This window comes from Medicago sativa, chromosome 4 (assembly GCF_051527215.1).
Source record: "Medicago sativa cultivar Bolivia chromosome 4, Bolivia_mono, whole genome shotgun sequence".
Classification (NCBI taxonomy): Eukaryota; Viridiplantae; Streptophyta; class Magnoliopsida; order Fabales; family Fabaceae; genus Medicago; species Medicago sativa.
Genome location: NC_140752.1, coordinates 35973574 through 35995196, shown reverse-complemented (window position 1 = coordinate 35995196; position 21623 = coordinate 35973574). Strand labels below are relative to the sequence as shown.

The following is a 21623-nucleotide window of genomic DNA, read 5'->3' as shown; positions in this document are numbered from 1 at the left end:
ACTTTCGCTGATACAAGGATGTGCTTACAATCCTTCTAGGTTTTTTTTTCTTCCGATTGCTGTAATCATGTAGGAGCTGTTTTAGGCACTCTTTTGTTGTACTGGTGTATAACTATTAAAGGTTTTTGTATTTTGTCCTCTTTGAAAGCTTGCGTGTTTCTCTTACCTATCTTTGCTTAATAAAATTATTGCTGATTCAAAACAAAAAAAAATCATACACTACGTGATAAAATACATTTGTTATTCAATCTACTAACCTCATCTTAACAAATTGTTATAGGGTAAGCATCTTAGCTTTCGTCCCACAAATGACATGGACCTAGTTGCTAAAGAACTTCGAGTTTGTGCATATCTATTTCAAAGAACCAAAGATGCTAAAATTATGGAAAAAAGGTTGGTGAAGTCAGAAGAATTGTCAGCTTCTAGGAATGACTTGTTTTGCTTGATTCCAACTAAGAAAATTTCTGATTTGGTTATTCGCTCAAACCATAATTTAATGTTTATTTTTATTTGTGTAGTAATTAATAGAAGTTGGTTATTAATTATTATGTCATACTTTGGTGTTAGGTGATGACACTTATGGTTGAGAGTGTCCGAATAGCGCAACAACAATTGAGTTCTCAAGCGGTTTGGGTTCTCCCACTGTCTTTTGAGGTATACATATATTTTGATTGTTTGCATAAATATATTTACATTTAAGAAAATAAAAGTGTGTAATTTGGCATGCCAAAAAATCTAATTATTTATTTGTTTATTAGGCTGATTTTGCAACTAGAATGCCAGTACCTCTGATACGTAAAAAGTATGTTGATCGATGGATTCCACCCTGAAATTTGTAAGTATAATCTTTCAAATTGCAATTTTCTAGAACCAGCAATAATTCAATGCGATGCCAAACCCTATTAGCAGTTATTAATGAAACTGTGCAATTATATAAGAGCGTCATTGAAATTACGGTGTCCATATTCCCATGAAAAAATTAAATGAATGATAGTTTATATGATTCTATTAAGTATGGTATAACATTTAAGTTTTATTATTAAAAAACAAGACCAAAGGAAATGAAGATTGTATTATTAGGTATGATATAATTTTTTTTTATTTAATTCTACATGATTTAGAGTATGAAATGTTTTAAGTTATAATGTGCAATAATATTATGCATTGTTATTAGATATATGTGCCTGTGAAGACTTGTACCGATCATTGGTACTTGATGATTATCCACCTTGAGGAAGCTACTATTTACCATATGGATTCTAACTGTCCAGTTGTAGCCATTCCTTTCAGGAGGCTACGTATTCAAAAATTGGTAATAATAATAATTTAAATATAAGTGTGTTAAGTTAATATTAGCTTGGATAAGTAAAACATTGCATAGTTAAAATTGTGAAATGGATATTTGTAGGCCACTTTGCTGCACAAACTTGTGAGTGATCCAAGCTTTAGGTTGTCATTCCGCGAGCAAAGGATTGATTTTATGAGCTTTGATATTGTACTCGATAGAGGCCTCCCATGCACTGGAAATAGGTTGAAAATACTATCAAAAAATCACTCGAAGAGAATGCAAAGGCATTCATCAACGACAAACCAACCAACCCAACCACTAGTTAAACCATATGATGGTGCTATATGGTAGTCATATGATCATATATTTTGTGTGGACTAGAACTAATTATGAGCATGTTACCACAAGTCCTGTAGATGCACACAAGTCCTACCATCAAATATTTAAAATTAAACATATTTAAAATTATTACTTTAGATGTACACAAATCTTAAAATTAGCTCTTGTTGATTTCCACTTTGTTGCCTTATTTTTTGGGTATTCTTTTTTGAAAGTTTCTTCACAATTTGATCAATTTTATAATACTTCCTCTTTGAAGGAGGACACCCTTTACTTCAAGTCGGTATTGCTATTAGAAAGGGAGTTGCACTTGATGATGTGGTTTATCCTTAAAAAGGGGCTCTCATGATGAGAAGGATCTGAAGACATCAACATATGTATCAATCTATTCAAAACTACTCTACAGTTTTAGCTAAGAATTTGGTTATATATCTAAGTAATTTGTTGTTTGTACTGCATTGACAACCAATGTTAGACTAATGTTACATACTTGGCCTTTTTGGTTGATACTTTAGAACATATTTATGTAGTTTTTCATAATTGGTGCTTTATCTAGGTATTTTATTATCTTGTTTAACTGTTTTACAAAGATCATTTGTATGAACAACTAACTACTCTATTTTATGATATTTGTGCATTAATACTTAGGTGTATACTATTCAGACCTAACATAAACATGGAATTTTAATATGTATTTGGTTTATATTCAAAGTTTTATATTTCAAACAAACACGGGAAGTTACATGTATCTGATTTTAATTCAAAGTTTTATATTTTTTAAACACGGGAGGCTAAAGATATTTGATTTAAGTGGAAAGCTTTGTATTTCTCAAACACCTATAGGATACAAGTCTTTCAATAATTTGTCTATTCATCATAAGTTTTATATGTATTTTATGATTTAAGTTTACTATTTGTTTTTTTGCGTTATAACTCATGTGGTGATTTGATGATTATTCAACAATACTGTGTAATGAAGCTAAATCAGATTAAATTGTAGTCCTTTTGATTTGTAACAAGATATATTTAAATTATTGTCTGTTTTTTCTTCATTTTCACGAAGACAATACCATTTGATTTGTCTATGGGTGTGTTTGTTTTGGCTTTTTAGCATCAAGAATCACTTCTACAAACCTCAAAAGTGAAAAATTGAGTTTTTGATGATGTTTGGTTTGGCTTTTAAGAATTGTTTCTATCCTCCAAAAGCAATTCTCCTTAAAGCTACAATTCCTAGCTTTTGGCTTTCCTAAAATCAATTCCACATTAAACTATTATTAATTCCATAACTGCCCTCTTAATTATCATCAATTTCTCCCAACCTTTCTCCAACCATATCTGTCTTTTTTCTACCTGTAACGTTAATTCCATTCACTTCAGTGACCACTTCTCTCTAGCTAGAACTCAACCACCCTTTCCAAATTTAAACTCAAAATTTATTACCATTAGGTTATATAACAACATCATTACCTACAAGCAAATATTCTGCTCAAGAGAACAACAAAAAGGAAAAATTCTGCTTAAAAGATAACAACAACAAGGTAATTTGACATTTTTGAGTGATTTTAACTTTGATTTGTTTACTTCTTGTATCAAATTTAACTATTTTTCCTTTGCGGCAATGCTTATAAAATTTGTTTGGTTGCATAAATTAGAATCTCTTATGAATTTCTACAAAGGAAAAATATTGCATTATATGTGTTTGATAAAATGTCTCTTAGAGTTTAAAGTGTTTTTTTTTTTTTTTTTTTTTTTATGGATATGAAAGTTATGTTAAAGTGTTTGATCATGTGGATATGCAAATTATGCAGTTAGTAATTTAAATATTTATGCTAAAGTGTTTAAATGTAATTTTAAACACTAGTTTTAGACCATTGCTTGGTGTTATGTAAATTTAGTAGAATGAATACTTGTTATATAAAATTTATATATTAATGACATGAAGTAAAATTTATATAATCAGAATAAAAAATACTTGTTATGCATCTATATAGGTAGTGTTGGCTCATTTTATCTTTTATTTTTCCTATCATACTTTGTGCACATAACATTATGGCTACACAAAGGAAAGTTTCTGCGGATTGATCGGATCTTAAAGTGAATGAAATATTCATCCAAATATGTTTGGATCAAGTTGTCAAGGGTGAACGTATTGGCACTAGCTTTACTAAGAAAGGGTGGAAAAACATTGTTTGCCAATTTCATGAATCAACCGGGAGATATTATGACAAGATTCAATTGAAGAATAGGTATGATGCCTTGAAAAAGGAATGGAAAGTATGGTTTAACCTATTTGAAAAAGTTACCGAAATAGGGTGGGATAGTGAGAGGAATACCTTTGATGCACCAGATGAGTGGTGGGAGAACAAACAATTGGTATGTGAAAACACAAATATGTTGCTTAGTAATACTTAGATTTATATTTAGCATGTTAATTACATGATGATGGTTATGAAATGCAGGAAAATCCTCTCTATGGAAAATTTAGAGAGAAATGACTTCCATTTGCTCATCAACTAACCACACGTTTTGAGGATGTGGTGGCCAACGAGGAGCATTCTTGGGCACCTTCAAGCGGCATAATGCCCAATGAGGATTGTGGTACTGGTGTTGGTCAAGGCGTAAATAATATTGACTTGGATGTGGGAGAAGGATCAGGTGATAGTGAAGATGCGAGTATTGGAGCTACAGGAGAATTTGCAATTATTAATTTGAATATTTCACAAGGAGTTGTTAGCCAAATCAGTGGACAAAAGAGAAAGAGCTGGTGGTGTTGATAAGAAAACCAAGAAAAAGACAACTCCCGCATTGGCAATAGCTGAAGCAGTGAAGGAGATTGCTGAGACATGTAAGGCAAGAAATGATGTTTTAACTAATGCATCTATTGGTGAAGTGATGGCTGAGCTCCATAGCATGGATGAAATTGCAAGTGATATAGACTTGTTCACAAAATGTTGTCAACTAATGATGTTCAAGCCAGCTAGGGAGATGTTTGTTTCCTTTCAAGGTTTTAAGGATAGAAGGTTGGATTGGCTTAAGTTTGCAGCAAATAACCCCATGTCATTTATGAAGATGTAACTGTTTCGATCTCTCTTAAGTGACATGACTTATCTTATATTAGGAGTAAGCTTAAGTATGAATCTGCTATAAATATTAGGAGTAAGTTTAAGTATTAGGAGTGATCTTATATTAGGAGTTATCTTTAATGATGTGGATTCTTTTAGAACTTGCACTGTAACATGTAATATGTCTTTTGAAATTTGAATGAAGTGGATCCTATTATGTATTTTTCTGTCATGTTTTATGCTATTGTGTTCTGCTATAATTTGTCTCAAACATATGGGCAAGGTAGAAACAGGTATATAATTTAACTTCAAAAGCATAGAAGTTAAATGCATAGAATATAACTTCTGCAACATAATTTGCTATGGTACGTATGGATTCTGTTATGGTTTCTCCATGTTTTCTACTATAGTTTTCTAATAACAACATTATTTTGGAATAGATGAACGTAGACAAGAACGATTGGAATGGGCAATCAGACAACACTAGAGATGAAGATGAAGAAGATGATGACATTTTCAAACAAGCTATTTTTGTGTCTGCACTAGTTGGTGAGTATGCAGTAAACCATTTATGCAAAGAACCTTGTAGAATTAGTGAGCTAACGAGTCATTCTTGGGTTCAAGAAATATTGCAAGGTAATGCCACTCATTGTTATGCGATGTTTCGAATGGAAAAACATGTATTTAATCTATTATGCAGTGAATTAGTTGAGCTTGGTTTAAAGTCATGTAATCGAATGACGGTTGAAGAAATGGTTGCAATGTTTTTAGTTGTCGTTGGCCACGGGGTAGGTAATAGAATGATTCAAGAAATGTTTCAACACTCGGATGAGACTGTAAGTAGATATTTTCATTGAGTACTTCATGTCGTCCTTAAGTTGTCTATCAAATATATTAAAACCGAAGATCCTATGTTTCGTGATTGTCATTCCAAAATAAAAAATGATCAACGTTACTGGCCATTTTTTAAGAATGCTATAGGAGCAAATTGATGGTACACATGTGTCATGCATAGTTAGTGCCAGTGAGCAAACAAGGTTTATTGGAAGAAAGGGATATCCTACACAAAATATAATGGTTGTATGTGATTGGAATATGTGTTTCACTTTTGTATTAGCTGGTTGGGAAGGTACTACCCATGATGCTCGTGTTTTTGACATGCTTTGACAAATGCAAATATTAATTTTCCACACCCTCCGTCAGGTTTGTTATTTAATATTACTACAAATGGTTTGCTATATTTAACTAAAATTTAAATATAGTTTAAATATATTTTTTTCTTTCTTTCTAGGTAAGTATTATTTGGTAGATTCTGGCTATCCAACACCAATAGGTACATTGGTCCATACAGACATGAATGATATCATCTTCCTGAATTTAGGCGTTCTAACGGGTTTGCAAATCATAATGAAGTATTTAATTATTATCACTCAAGTTTAAGGTGCACAATAGAAAAAACTTTTTGGGTATGGAAGATTAGATTTGCAATCCTACGTCGCATGCCTAATTTTAAATTTGAGATACAAGTTCAAATAGTTGTCGCAACAATGGCTATACACAACTTTATCCGAAGGAAGGCAGAAATTGATATTGATTTTAATGTTTATGAAGATGAAAGCACAATCATTCACCATGATGATAGCTTATCTAACTTGGATCAATCACATGTTTTAAATGTAGCTTCTTCGTCAGAGATGGATCAAGTTTGAAACATAATCCGCAAAGAAATTATTGAGCACAAGCAAAATAATTAGTATTGTTCTTTAAATTATTATATCAATATTTTAGTATTATAATACACTTTAAATTAGTTTTGTAATAATATTTTAGTACTCTGTTGCACTTTAAATTCTATTATCTATTTGTAATTTTTATTTTCATGCTATTAGTATTGTAATAACTTATATTTTAAGACTATATTGCACTTAATTATCCTAATTTAGTAATTTCTATATAGCTATGTCCATTTTGGTAATTAGACATTCAAAAATAATTTTGATCAAAACTATCCAAACAACAATCATTCTGTTTAATCAATTCTGCATTATTGCATCCAAACATAAATCAATTATGTCAGAATCAATTCTGCTAGAATCAATTCTGTACACCGAAAAACCAAACACACACTATGAATCAAATTATATGTTTTTAATTTTGTGATATTTTCAAAGTAAACTTTGTCAACACCACAATAAAACTTTTTTTCGTGTCAGAGGCTAGTTATGACATCTGACATCATGTTATTGTTCTCTCAATTTAATTTAGGGTTAAATATGTTTTTGGTCCCTATAAATATACAAATTTTTCATTTTGCCTCTACAAAATTTCTTCAACTTTTAGTCCTTTTGGTCCCTATTTTTAAGTAAATTTTTGTATTTTTCAATGAAATTATGTAGAAATGTATAAAATATTGTAAAAATCACTCAAAAAAAAAATATAAATATTTTTAACAAGACATGAATTAAATATGATTTTTTCCCAAAAATATAAAAATTCATATTTAATTCATATTTTGGTAAAATATTCTAATGTCATTTTTGGCAGAGATACTTATAATATTTTACATTTTTCTGCAAAATTTTATTTAAAAATATGAATTATACATATGAGTTTACTTTAAAGTAGAGACCAAAAGTGAAGATGAAAATTATTTGGAGGACTAAAAGTTGAAGAATGTTTTTGGAAGAACTAAAACAAAAAGTTGACATATTTATAAGGACCAAAAACATATTTAACCCTTTAATTTATGAAAAGAAAAGTATTTAAATTTTCTATTTTATTTTTTCTCCTTATATCGTTCACCACCACACAATGGCCAAAGGTCAATAATATCCCCCTTATCCATCAACTAACCCATTTGAACAAAATATCTAAGGTGCAATAATTCAGCTTAGTCATAAAGAAAGAGAATACCAACTTCTTAGCAGTCTCTTTATCTCTTTTTATCTACATTAATACAACTCATACTCCAATAAACAAAAAATTCCTTCTATGGCATCACTCACCATTAGCCACTCTTGGTATAGAATTAGGACCCCTTTGGTTCCATTATCTTGCCAAGGTAGAAGACCATGCATCTCTAACTCCAATCATGAAGAAAAGAAAGACATAGGAGGAAGAGGAGCACTACTACAGAAAGTATTTTTCACATCAGTTGAAAAGCACTTTTCGCATCAGGTGGCAACTGATGTAAAGTGATATGATGTGGTATGTCCACATCTTTTCACATCAGGTACGAACTGATGTGAAAACAAATTTTCCACATCATGCATTTCGTCCACTGACGTGGTACGCTCTATTTAATATTTAGCATAAGGTTTTCACATCAGTTGTATGATATACACTGAAGTTAAAATATGTATATTTCACATCAGACATCTTACCCACTGATGTGAAATCTATTATTTTTTATAAAAAAAAATATGCTCTTTTTATTAAACAAATGGAATAAAATTCAATTAAAAAGGTTATTTAAAGTGCAGGCTTTGGTTAAGAAACTAATTCAAACATAGGAACCAACAATTTCAATAATGAGTTCCTTCAAAATCAAACAACATTGCCTACATGTACAAAGAATGACACTACTTAAAACCCGATCCAGATGATAAACTAATATCCACTGTCATCAAAACACGATCCAGATGATAAACTAATATCAAACAAAAACCAATTCATTTCTAGGGACCAAATTAAATCTATTTAGAATGAAAAACAACAATAGAGAAACAAACCAATAATTTTGGAATAACTTATTCATACACGCTTATACTTTGTGATAGCTTATAAATAACTTAATCATAAGCGCTAATCTTGTAAGCTGTAAAATAAGTTATTTATCCCAAACATAACCAAATTGATATCAATCAATAACAATACAAAGCTTACTATGAATGAATATTCATACTCGAGAACATGACAACCACCATTATACATTTTCTGAGATATCAAATCCATCAATCCAACACTTCCACCACCATACACCAAGTATATGTTCCTTTTAACCTGAAATTCAAACCGCAAAAAGACAACAACATTAAACGTTAATCAATGTTTTTGTACAAAAAAAACATTAAAAAACAAATTAAAAAAAAATTAACATATAACAAGTTCATAAATAAATTAAAAGATGACGAACGAATTTGAGAAGAGGGCAATTTTTATCAAGTTCGTAAATAAATAAAAAATATAAATAGAGTGATACTATATTTATGTAAGACTTCCTCTATAAGGAAATGAATGAATACATCCTATTGGTCCTACTTAATATGAAAATATATAGTGTTTGAATTTGTTTTGGTTTGCGTTTGAGTGCTAAGTTTTGAACTTACAAAATGAGGCCAGAGACAAGAAATCTTGGATATACCAATAGCACTATATACCTTCAATATATTTTCGCCAGTTCCTGTCCATTCGCAATTTGAGACACCGACAACTGGTACATCCCAGCTGAATTTCAAGTTCTCTTGGCTGTCAATCTCTTCTTTTGATAAATTATGTTGCAAATGTAAATCAAAAGAGCTGCGTGAAAAGAAAAGAAAAAGTAAAAATAAATGTTAGATTAAGCAAGCTAAGAGAGCATAGTATTATGATGAGCTATGTATGTATAATGATCAAGTAATACAAAAAGTAACACTATCAGCTAGCTAGATAGTATTAATCGGATTCATTACAAATCATGCAGGATAGATCAAAATCATACTGATGCAATTATGAAAGTATTTAACATGGAAATCAGTTGTGAAAACTTGTATAAAAAAAGTATGAACGGAAATGGCAAGATTTTCATTTCTAATTGGAATAAAGATTGGAGAGCTTTGGTGCATGTTGTTCTCTCAAATCAAAACTTTTCTATCCAAGGTGTGAAAGAAAATATATTTAATGTTAACAAACCTCAGATCCACTGAATCCTCAGATGTGGCTCCACCATTTGTCCTAATATCCTCTTCATCTGAATGAGAAAACTCATTGTCCTCCTCAGTCTCAGAACCTTCTATTAGTCCAGAACCATTGTCATCAGAATTTTGCTGCAAGCTTCCCACAACATTAATTCTAGCCATTGTTCTCGCTCTATCTGTGTGATACACATTAAATAATAAAATATGGAGCTGAAGTGTAAGAAGGGATCAGGAATGATTTAAGGGCTAATCTACTTCATAACTATCATAAGAATCTGTTGGATGAAAATTGAAAATGAAGAGAAGTGGGCCTCTGATGTAAGATATGACCTGCAAATAATGAAAGTGTTAAAGTTGTACTAGTAGTAGTGTAAACGAACAGAGCTAATTGTTTGTGACATACAAGCTTGGCTTGTTCAATCCTTCTTTTAAGCTCATTTGTTTCACTAAAGAAATAAGCTAAAACTTATGTTAAGCTTAATTAAATAAAGTGTCAAACTCAAGCTTTGCAAACTTGACAACAATAGCTTATCAATGTATCATGTATGTGTGTTCTCAGGTGTGCGGTGTGTCAAAGGAAGCTATTCTGCCAATAAGTTGAATGATCAATGATGAAGGTTCAACTAAACTTTATCATTTCTATGTTCATTGTGGAAATATGTTGAACATTTTATAATGTTAAATAAAATTGACATTTCTTTCCGTAATTGCTAGATGTTATGATTTATAATGTTAAAAAAAAAAAAATTGACATTTCTTCCATAATTGCTAGATGTTATATTTTTTATGTAAAGGGTTATCATTAAAAAATCATATTATATTTCTACTTCCATTCATAATATTGCATCATCGCATGCATTTAGTGAAAAACAAACAAGGGTTATCACGTGGTCTTCAATGAATGAAAGTAAATAATGAAAATTGCAAGTGTGACTAAATACAGAGGTTTTAGCAGCATGAACAATACCAGAATGAAAAATAACAGTCGTTAGATCCATCGAACATCGATAATCCAACCATCTCATCTGCAGCAGCATATGAATGGACAATTTCCATGAATACAAGCAATCCTAGTCCTGAGCACCCAAAAGAAGAGTCAGCAACTATGAAGCACAGAAACGAAAAGCCAGACACAACACTACCACTAACATGTCAACATCGATAATAATTTAAGATAATGGAATAATTGAAGGTAACCACATGTGTCGGTGTTAGAACCCGGACACACCATCAATGCGAAGTGTTGGTGCAACATAGTAAGCAAAATAATATGTTTCCCCCAATGAAAATGAAGATAGAGCAGAGTTATGTCATTATTGCTGGAAAAAATGGCAGCCACCAAAGATTGGAGATATAAACACGCACAAAAGAAACCACAAACAAACAGCAAAAAAGTTCTCGCTCTATCACTGACTTGAAATTTGGTAAGCTTGTTCATCAGTCAGCTTTGCTGCAAAGCCTTTGAAACCATGTTTGTAGCTATAAATATGTGAAGCCCGTGCTTGTTCCACACTGTTAAAAAAGAAAGGAAAAATCTCATACCTGAAATTACATAGAAAAAGGGATATTCCAAATGAATACAAGCATTAATTTCTTACCTTCCCCTATGAACATCTGCTAGCATTTGATGATTGCTTCAGAATATCATCTGAGTCTTGATCACTACTTTTGCTTCCCATGTACACAACATAAACCTGTCAGTTCCATTCAATTCAGATTCCATAATTTGCACTTAACAATTACAAGTAAAAAGGACAAACACCAAACTACCAAAACCCAACACAAAAAGAAATTATCTTCAATATTACACACTACTCACCAGAATCAGAATATAAACATCATAGAGCATGCAACTCAGTTCACTTACCACCACCCAGCCGCAACAGAAGGACACTTTTGTTGATGGCGAGAACGAAGACGAGGTTTGTTCGTGAGAGAAGGAAAGCGGCGACGGCATCGATTCAGTTAAAGATGACGGTTAAGCGAAAGACGGCTACAGATCTGTTCAAACACAAACACTATGAACAATTGAATGAAGTGATTAAAAACAAGGCTATCAACTATCACATATCAGCAGAAAAACCTTCAAATTCGATAAAAACGAAATACAAACACTCAAAATTAGGTTTTCAGTTGCCAAATCCAGAACACGAAAAACGAGATCTAGAAATTGGAAGTGAAGTAGAGAAAACTAACCGATCTGTGAAATGCGAGACCCACCGTGTAAGAGAAGAGAAATGCGTGTTCTGCTGTGAGATCTATGAAAATGGCGACTGATCTATGAACACTTCTTAAATTACGGCGAGTGTGAGAGGTTAGAGGGAAATCGAGTGTGAGACGTGAGGGTTGAAACGACGGCAAGGCAGAGGTGAGGTGAGGTTAGGGTTATGTGTTATGAGAGGCGAAAGGTGAGAGGTGAGGTGAGGAGTCTTTGAGAGGTGAGAGAGAAAACGAATTAAGGAAAAGAGTGAAAATACAAAGTTCAATAAAATTGCGAAAATGCCACCGCGTGTTTTTCCCCTCATTTCAATTATCCACTGATGTAAATGTTATATGGTATTAGGAATTCCCCTCATGTGTTTATGTCAACTGATGTAAAAACTCACAATGTATATCTTTTCCTTCAGGTATTTACCGCACTGATGTGAAAATTAAAATCCCCTTGATGTTAAATGTATATTTTGTAGTAGTGGAGCAAAGAGATCATTGTTGAAATTGAAAGTAATGTTGAATGATTTTGAGAAGCTAATTGGGAAGAGGCCACAACAAGAGATGAAGAATTTAAGTCCACAACAAAAGGGTGATTGGAAAGACTTGTTTCTAATGAGTATTTCTTTTGCTGTTTATGTGTACATATCCCAGAAGTTAGTATGTGCTTATTGTGCTTGGACTTCTATGCCTAATGTACATGTATGGTAGTTATAATATTAACTGCTTTAATTACTTCTTATTACTTAATTTCATTTCTAGAAAATAAATTTGTAAACACTGGCCTTTTTAAGTTAGGAAAATATATAGATCTATAAAAGAATTATCGTGGATGATTTGTGTAATATGAGATGCATATTTTTTTTTTTTTGCGTTGATGAAATATATGAGTGGCATTTTTTATTAATATATAAATTTAAATCAAGATAGACAGACACCTATGCAAGTTTAGGAACAACATGATAAGCTTGTTGGAATACGGATAATAGTTTTTGATTTATTTCTTAACTTTGTTAACTCTCATATCCATATTCATGGTGATCCCAAAAACATAATTATTTATTCTTCCCTTTATATTTCTCTGTATCCTACTCTAATTTTTCACCCCTTGGGTGGTTTGGAAAAAAATAAAATATGTTATGGACTAATTAATAGATATGCCAATGTCTATGATGCAGGCATTGTTCCTTTGAAAGTCCATCTTTGACCATTCTCTGTTATTTTTAGATTAATGTTTAGGCTTATCGCTTGAATGAGATTTCGTTTAGTTTTGAAATCAAATTCATGAACGGTTTTCAAGGTTTTTTTATGATAAATTTTTTAGGATAAAGAATTCATATCCCAATCCAATACTGAGAAAATCTTTAGAGTGGTGAAATAACAAAAGTCTTACATTTATCTAAACATGAGAAGACAAATGAACAAGCTCTTAATAATATACAGTACCTTTTATGGACAGCTTGACCAGGACCACCAATTGATCATTATTATATTGTTGTAATTTATTTTAAAATAAATTGAAAAAATGATAAACTACTATTTATTTGACATTAGTGATTATCATACAATCAATTTCATCTTACATATGCCTTGTTCATATTTACGTAAACTACATATCTTTTTAAAAATTAATTATCTTAATTTAGTGACACTAATCATTTCTCCTTTGTGATATACTCCCTCTGTCCTTTAATGTAACCACCCATTTGATTTTATTTTTGTCCCTAAAAGTAACCCCTTTTCAAATTACTAAATGCATTTATTACTTTTTTTCTAAACATACCCCTAATTAATACTACTAACTTATCTTGAAATATGAATAGTCAAATTTAATACACATACAAACAAAGGACAATTTGGTAATATTAATACACAAAACAGACACATTAATTACACTGACAACTTTGAAGGTGAGAAAAACACAAGAAGGGGGGTTGAATTGTGTTTTTGGAAAATTCTTCGTTTCTCCTAAAAACTGAACACACTGATCAGAAGCTAAGTGAGACAGCTTCTGAAGTGGTAATCAGAATCTAAATGCAGCGGAATAAAACAGAGAGAGAGAAGAAGAACGACACAAAGCAATTATACTGGTTCCTTCCACAATCCGGAAGTAGTCCAGTCCCCCTTGCACTTCCAAGGAGATTTCACTAAGAGTAATATCTGATTACAATTGCTCAAGCACACAAGCAAGAGACTTCCTTTGCTCAAGCACACAAGCAAGAGACTTCTTTTGCTCAAGAACACAATCAAGAGACTTCCTGCTCAAGCACAACTGCAAGAGACTTCTAACTAAACAAAATTACACAGAAAATTGTTTAAGGTTGAACACTTGATATACAATCAGAGGTGCTCACAATACAAATCAGATACAAACTCAATGACTTAAGAATTTCTAAGATATGACTTTGAGACACAGAAATTCTAAGTGAATGCAGAACAATTCCAGCAGAGGTTTGGCACTTGTAAAAATGTTGTGAGTCTAGCGTTCTTGCATTACCAAATCTCTAGGTCTTCACTCCTTTATATAGAGGTGCGAAAGAGACGTTGTGAAATTGCCAGCACATCAAAGAGTCGTTGTTGAAGCTTGATCTTTTGCCTGATTTGGTTGTTGTCCTATGAAGAACCAATTTGAAATCCATTCCTTATCCAAAGGAACATCTATGCAGGCGAAACCGTATTCTGGAGCTGTTTTCTTGTCTTGTAGCGTGGACACAAAACAGAGTAGTGGAGAAGGTGGTTGTACAGTTCGTACAAAGTACAATGTCAACGCTTTCGTCCAAAATTGCAAGCACATGTCTTCAAACACCTTTGAAATGACCGTTGCAAAATTCCACTGATCTTTTGTTGTCCTTTGATGAATTTCGATCCATGACACAACTCTTGAATCCTTGAATTCCTCAAATTCAGTTGATCTTCAGCTTCTGGTGAAATGGCTTCTGATGAGGCAGCTTCTGATAACGCAGCTTCTGATGATGCAGCTTCTGACAACACAGCTTCTGATGATGTGGCGCTTCTGGACCTCTTGTCTTCAGGAGCACTATTCTTTAGGAGCGCTTTACTAGCTTCAGGAGCGGCTTTACTTCAGGAGCGCTTTTTCTCTTCAGGAGCGAGTTGCCTTCAGGAGCACTAAGCTTCAATTTTGTTGATTCCTTTTGCTCTTTATTTGCTCATTCAGAACCAATGAATGATGTAACTTTTTAACTATGGTCCTGTACACTTGAACAAATGTTAGCTAGTCCAATTTACAATTTTTAATACCTTGTTATCATCAAAACTCTTTAAGGTTCATTGTTAAACACATTTTGTTCCAACAAACTTTTCATAAGAAATGTGAAAAATGTAAAGGGGGTTACATTAAGGGACGGAGGGAGTAAAACTCTCCTCCCATCTTTGTTTTGAAACACACATCTATCTCCCTTGAGAGACAATGTTATGTATTAATATATATTATATTTAATTGTTTTTTTAAATTTTCCATCAAGTAAATATTATTTTTTTCACAAATTAATACTCACCCGGTAAATGACTCTGATTCGACACAAAAGTTGAATTAGTCAGATTTGTGATTTTCATGCTTTAAGTGTGATAAAGCTATAAAACACTGAAAGTAATCAATGCCAAATAAGCATAGAGTATCAAAGATTACTCTATGCTTAATGCCTTTATTGCCAACCAATAATACAAACAGTAATTTTTTTTTTTCCTTCCTGGTGGGCCTAAAACAAAGGCTTTGCCCTTATGCTTACTGCAGTTTCTTCAATCTTGAAGAGTTCATACATTCTCACCAACACATTAGCCTTCGATTCTTTTACTTGACTGTTTCCTTCATGGCTTAAGAATAGAGTATCATAGCGTTGTTCAACCAAAAAAAAAAAAAAAAAAAAAAGAGTATCATAGCGTTGTTTCTCGTGGCTTAAGGGAGCCTCTTGTTTGGAACTGGCATTAGGTAACCACGAATAAGCATTGAGGTGGCATCCAAGGTTTTAAATAAATGTCGCGGTCAAGGCGTATATGATTTCGCAATTTCGGTCGTTATGGGTGTTGCGATTGTGGTTGTCGCAGTGTGAATTAATCACAACATTGCACAACTCTTAAATAATGATAGTAATTTAGATAACTTAAACTAGATAAAGATTTGAAGTTATAAACTGGATAAAGAGATAACTTATGTAATTTACCGTTTTTTAAAACCTTGGTTGCATCACACAATTGTCACCGTTGAAATAAATTCTCCATGGAAAAACTCAGCGAAACAGGCGTCAGTGCAACAGTTCTTTGGCGTTACCATGTGGAAACTTTGGCAGCAAAGGAATACTTGTGTCTTCCGGAACACAATATTTGACCCGGTGAAAGTAGTATCTTCAACTGCATTATTTGTGGATGAATATAACAACGCAAATTTGAGACAATTGTATGCTAAGAACTCAGTTGTAGCTCAGACCAAGTGGTAGCCCCCACCTCATGGAACTATAAAAATCAATGTAGATGCAAGCTGTTCGGTGAATGAGAAAACCAGTTGGGGACTTATAGCTAGAGATCATAGAGGATCAGTTCTGTACGCTGCAACAATAGAGGACAATCAAGTCTCCGCCCTAGAGGCTGAAGCGATGGGAATGCATTGGTGTTTACATGTAAGATCTTATGTGATAAACATTTCTGCTATAAGTGCTTAACTATCTTGTTTATCCAAACAGTGCCTAAGAGTGGTTGTCAGCTATACTAGAAATAAATATCAGTCAGTATTTTATGTTGACAAGATACAAAATCCTTGAAAGAGCTTACACAAACTTATTGATTCATATGAAGTTATTGATTTGTAATTGAAACTGAAAAGTTGGTCAGATTATCAAAATTTGGATGCTGAACAATCAAGTTCTAATCTGAGTATTTCATCCTATAATTGAAATTAGTAATAGTGATCTTCACATGGCAATACTCCTTGTGGTTAAGCTTGATGTGTCAGTGAACACAAATCGGAAACATATGACTAGTACATCGAATGACAGGCCTAATACTATTAATTTCAGGGAGGCCAAATGTGGCGCACTTGGAGATGGATTTGAATAAGAAACCATTAGAAAATTACGCAAAGACAATTCAAAGAAAGTTGACAAACCATATGTGTGATATTCTTGTGGATTAGTTAGAGGAGGTTGTGGAGGAATTCAATCTTTCTTTTGATACCCTATATTTCGCCGTTTTTTGCATTGACCACTTCCGCTCTATTCGTATCCTCAACAGGAATTGCCTTGAGCTTCTCGGTATTTCCTCCATCCATTAACTTCTCTTACATTGACATGCCATATTACAGCAAAAGCATATAGGAGGCAAGGCAATTTAATTAACTTCTCGTAATTAGTTAACAATTTAATTGAATTAATTAATAGAGCCATGGATCATAACAAAAGCATATGGGAGGCAAGGCAAGGTAAGAGAATTTTATTACGAGGCAATGCAGAAACACCGAGAAGCTGAAGACGATTCTTGTTGAGGGACAAGGTGTAGGGTATCTGATAACCAATTAATCCACAAGACTTTCACGCATATGGTTTGTGATCTCTCTCTCAATTGTGTCTGCATGATTGCCCGATGGTTTCTTATTAAAATACATCTTACAAGTGTGCCACATTTGGCCTCAATCGTTAACACCCCCAAAATGAATAACATTATGCCTTTGGTTTGATGTACGAGTCATGTGTCAGTTCGAGTTCACTGACACATTAGGCTTAACTACTAGGAGTATTGGCGTGTGAAGACCACTATTACTGACTTCAATGATAGGATGAATTACTCATATCAGAATTTGATTGTTCAACATCCAAATTTTAATAATTTAACACAACTTTTCAGTTTCAATTACAAATCAATAACTCCATATGAATCCTTAAGTAAGTTTGTGTAAGTTCAAAGATTTTTATAATTTTGGCTTAAACTTGACAACAATTGTTTGGATAAACAACATAATTAAGTACTTATAATTAGAGCTATACCTGACGACCATTGTTAGGAGCTGTTTGGATAAACAACATAATTAGCTACAATTATAGCATAAATATTATCACATAAGCTCTTACGTGTAAGCTATTTATATATAACAAAAAATTAAAATAAAGTCAAAAGGTTTTTATATTTTTGTTTACATTAGTTATCTTGGAGAGCTTATGAAGATAAGCTGAAAACAGCTTATAAACATCATAAGTCTTTTTCATTAGCTTTCTCCAACAATCCAACAAGAGTGTTTATGTCAGTAGATAAGTTCAAATAAGTCATTAATCCAAAATGATTATAAATTTTCTACTATGTATTCAGGCGGCTGAAGTAAAGAGATTATCCAGCAAGATAAACATAAATTTTAACTAGATATAATATTATTGGTATACAAGAGCCAAAGTCCTTTTTCCTAGAATAGTTTTGATCTTAAATTTTGCAGAAGTTATAAACTAGCCATTTATAACATTTTTAAAATTCTTATAATTTGAAGTTACTTCACAAGATAAGCAAACTACCTTAACCAGGGGTAGGTTGAACCGCAAAAGAACTTCATTCCTTTTGAAATTTGTCATCAACACCTGAAGTGAGAAGCAGCAACTTGTCAGAAGCAATCTGAATATATTGATGCATTATATAATTGGAGTTTGAGGGGTAACCTTGGCACAACTAGTAAAGTTGTTGTCATGTGACTGAAAGGTCACGGGTTCAAGTCTTGGAAACAGCCTCTTGTGTAAAAGAGGGTAAGGCTGCGTACAATACACCAAATGGTAGCTTGGCCAAAACCTCCCGTCAAATACTTGAAAACATGACCTTACTTGAAAACACCCTTATCAAAGGTTTCATTGTTGTTAAAGCAAATAGCAGATCTAAAATTACAACAACCAACTCAATATAAAATAACTTCTAAGTTAGTTGTAACAATTACATTCTATTTCTAAATAGTTCCAACAAATTCAACAAATATCGTACACTGTCATTATAGTTGTCTGATTTTGATTAGCATACCTGGAATCTAAAATTTCGCCTGATAGTAATAGAAACCATTTTCTTTTTCTATTTTCCACTCCAAACATTGACAATGGTTTCTGCTGCAAAATTTTGAAATCTGGTTCTTTGTTTCTTGCAGAAAAAATGGGAAAAAAATGTATTTGACCTAGAAGAACCTCCAAAGATGAAATTTTTCAATCCAATAAGCCTTTGGAGGAACAAACCAGTATTACATAAAAAGATTCAAAATCATTTATTATTAATATTATTACTATGCATTTCAAAGAACATGCTAAAGTTCTTTAAAAAAAAAAAAAAGAACATTCTAAACAATGCAACAAAACCAAAAAGTGTTAATTTCAAGCACATTCTGTTTTGCTAACAAACTCATGTTGTTTTAGGAAATACTATAACTTTGGGAGAAGAACAAAGAAAAGGAAATTATGGAGTCATTTCGCTTTGCTTGGAAAAGGCAACTGAGAAAAGTAAGCATGCAAATCCACTGTGAAAGAAAATAACTTGGATGATCAGAAGAGGGAGATTGAGATAATGCACCACTTAGTTGAAAGTCCTAATGTGATATTTAATAAAGGATTTTATGAATATCTTGTTGTTTATGTTTTCATGGAATCTTGTGAAAGAGGGGAATTGTTTGATAGGATTGTTCAAACCATGGCAAAGTCACCTCTTGTGAAAAAATTCCCAATAGGCTGCGAGCACATTGTTTGAGGAGTTTCTACAAGATGATATAGTAGTATACAAGATGCTCACGTCATGCTTCAAAACTAAAATGAATTAACAAGGACGAGAAGTTGGTTACCATATCTAGTGTCTGTTCAGACAATCTCAAAAACAGAAATAATACGCAACGCACTTCAACATCTATCAGTCAATATAGTAATCAACTTCAATTAAGGATGTAGACATTGTATAAGCAACCAATGAAAATTAATAATCAAATTCCAATCAATGCTGTTATTGAGACCATATCAGCAGACAATGGATATGATAATCAACTTCTCATCCTTGTTAATTCATTTTAGTTTTGAAGCAAAACTTGAGCATCTTGTATACTACTGTCATCCCTCGCAGCTTATTGGGAAGTTTTGTCACAAGAGGCGTAGACCTTGCCATCGTTTCAGTAATCCTATCAAACAAATCACCTCTTTCATAAGATGTCGTGACAACATAATCAATAGGGTACTCGTTCATAAGATCCTTTAATAGATATCACATTAGGACTCTAAACCAAGTGGTGCATTACCTAATCTCCCTCTTCACATCCTCCAAGTTATTTTCTCTCCCAATGGATTTGCATGCATACTTTTCTCAGTTGCCTTTTCCATGCAAAGTGAAGTGACTCCATAATTACCTTTTCCAAATTCTTCTCCCAACTTATAGTATTTCCTAATACGACCTGAGTATGTTAGCAAAACAAATTGTGCTTGAAGTCAAGCACTTTTTGGTTTTGGTTTTGTAGCTGGGTGGTTTAGCATGTTCCTTGAAATGCATAACAATATTAATTGGTTTTGGATCTTGTTATATATAGTTTGTTCCTACAATGGCTTATTGGATTGAAATTTATCTTTTGGATGTTCATTATGGTCCAACACAGATGTTTCCCATCTTGATTTCAAAATTTTCTTCGTAGATACCCCTTTTCACTATTTAGAGTGGGTAAATAGAAATCATGAGCTGTACAGTTCATAATTAAGAGGATAGAGTATGATGAGTACAGATGGATGAAAACATCGGTTAAGAAATGAAGAAGAAGAGGAAGCACAGAAAAATTGTCTGAAAGAGAAAGAAACAAGCACAATCACTTATGGAAACAAAAATACATGGGTGATTGGTCATTTTGAAGAAGAGTGTCACTTGAAAAAAGTTATAACTTTTTGTTCCAACCATGACTATCATTTTCACATCAAGTTTTTACTAAACTAACCATAAGTAATGAATGTAGATAAAGTTGGAAAGAAGCTCATATCAAAATCTAACATGTCTTCTCTCAAAAAAAAAAAAAAAACTATCATGTCTGACCAATTATTCCAGATTGAAATTTACAAAATATACCACAATTTTTAGTAGCTATCCAGGTTTTTAAGCCTGTTTAGGAGGTTCCAAAATGTCTAACGTTAAATGCGAAAAATAATAATTAGTATAATAAATTAAAGTTCACATAAAGTTTATACTAAATTAAGAATAGGTAATGATGAAGAAATTTTACCAGTCATAGAAGAAGTGCCACCACAAACCAGGACAAGGTGCTCACCAATGCTACGAGCCTCCAAACACAACAAACATGGTTAGAATAAAGCCATAAACTGTGTATCTTTCTCTCCCAATTGTTATCACCTATTATACAATTCAACTGTCAAATAAAGCCATAAATTATTGAAAAATCCATTGTTAGAATGGCTCAAACTAGTATAAATGAAATTTAACATTTAAGTAACACTTGGAAATGGCTCAAGGTTGCTTATAAAAATGACCGAAAAATGACCACTTTTTTTTTCTTAAAAGGGCCAGAGGGAATACAATACAATAAAATATGATTATACTTGCAACATCATGAAAAGTTAAAAACAGAATTTGTTATGAAATAATCAACATCAGCCACTTCCACATTTCTACTAATAAGTTTTTTTTTTTTTTTTTTTTAATAAAGTTGAATGTTTAGATTAAGCACAATAATCCAAAGAAAGTTATGATCTATCCTAGTTTCCTCAAAGATTCCTCCCCCCACACCATCCCTTTCTTGTTAATTTCCTTCTCACTCTTGCAGTTAATATTAATCCATATGCATAGTTACCAACTTATCAAAAGGAATAAAAATCACAAGTCAAAAGTATC

General features: G+C 32.4%; 2 protein-coding genes, 1 long non-coding RNA gene and 1 pseudogene across 5 annotated transcripts; 2 read left to right on the top strand and 2 right to left on the bottom strand.

Moving 5' to 3' along the window:
• The first annotated feature begins 5412 nt into the window (after positions 1 to 5412).
• On the top strand, positions 5413 to 6645 carry LOC146929067 (uncharacterized; annotated as a pseudogene).
• A 908-nt stretch (positions 6646 to 7553) lies between these two features.
• Positions 7554 to 12637, top strand: LOC146929065 (RNA/RNP complex-1-interacting phosphatase). The gene is made up of 2 exons (XM_085701156.1): positions 7554 to 7827; positions 12285 to 12637. The coding sequence occupies exons 1-2, from the start codon at positions 7681 to 7683 to the stop codon at positions 12501 to 12503; spliced, it is 366 nt and encodes a 121-aa protein (XP_085557282.1). The 5' UTR covers positions 7554 to 7680; the 3' UTR covers positions 12504 to 12637.
• LOC146929066 (uncharacterized) lies at positions 8364 to 12124 on the bottom strand. 2 transcript variants are annotated; one of them, XM_085701153.1, is made up of 8 exons: positions 11781 to 12124; positions 11452 to 11585; positions 11183 to 11278; positions 10999 to 11096; positions 10552 to 10660; positions 9580 to 9760; positions 9069 to 9207; positions 8364 to 8691 (listed from the first exon to the last, which is right to left on the bottom strand). In XM_085701153.1, the coding sequence occupies exons 5-8, from the start codon at positions 10619 to 10621 to the stop codon at positions 8494 to 8496; spliced, it is 588 nt and encodes a 195-aa protein (XP_085557279.1). In that variant the 5' UTR covers positions 10622 to 10660; positions 10999 to 11096; positions 11183 to 11278; positions 11452 to 11585; positions 11781 to 12124; the 3' UTR covers positions 8364 to 8493. The 2 variants fall into 2 exon arrangements, with proteins under 2 accessions (XP_085557279.1, XP_085557281.1); XM_085701155.1 differs by having other exon boundaries at positions 9580 to 9914; positions 11781 to 12120.
• Positions 12638 to 15939: 3302 nt separating the features above from the next.
• On the bottom strand, positions 15940 to 21164 carry LOC146929064 (uncharacterized). 2 transcript variants are annotated; one of them, XR_015005949.1, is made up of 4 exons: positions 20998 to 21164; positions 18440 to 18649; positions 18299 to 18361; positions 15940 to 16352 (listed from the first exon to the last, which is right to left on the bottom strand). It is a non-coding gene; the product is annotated as an uncharacterized LOC146929064 (long non-coding RNA). The 2 variants fall into 2 exon arrangements; XR_015005948.1 differs by having other exon boundaries at positions 18440 to 18609.
• Between the last annotated feature and the right edge of the window lie 459 nt (positions 21165 to 21623).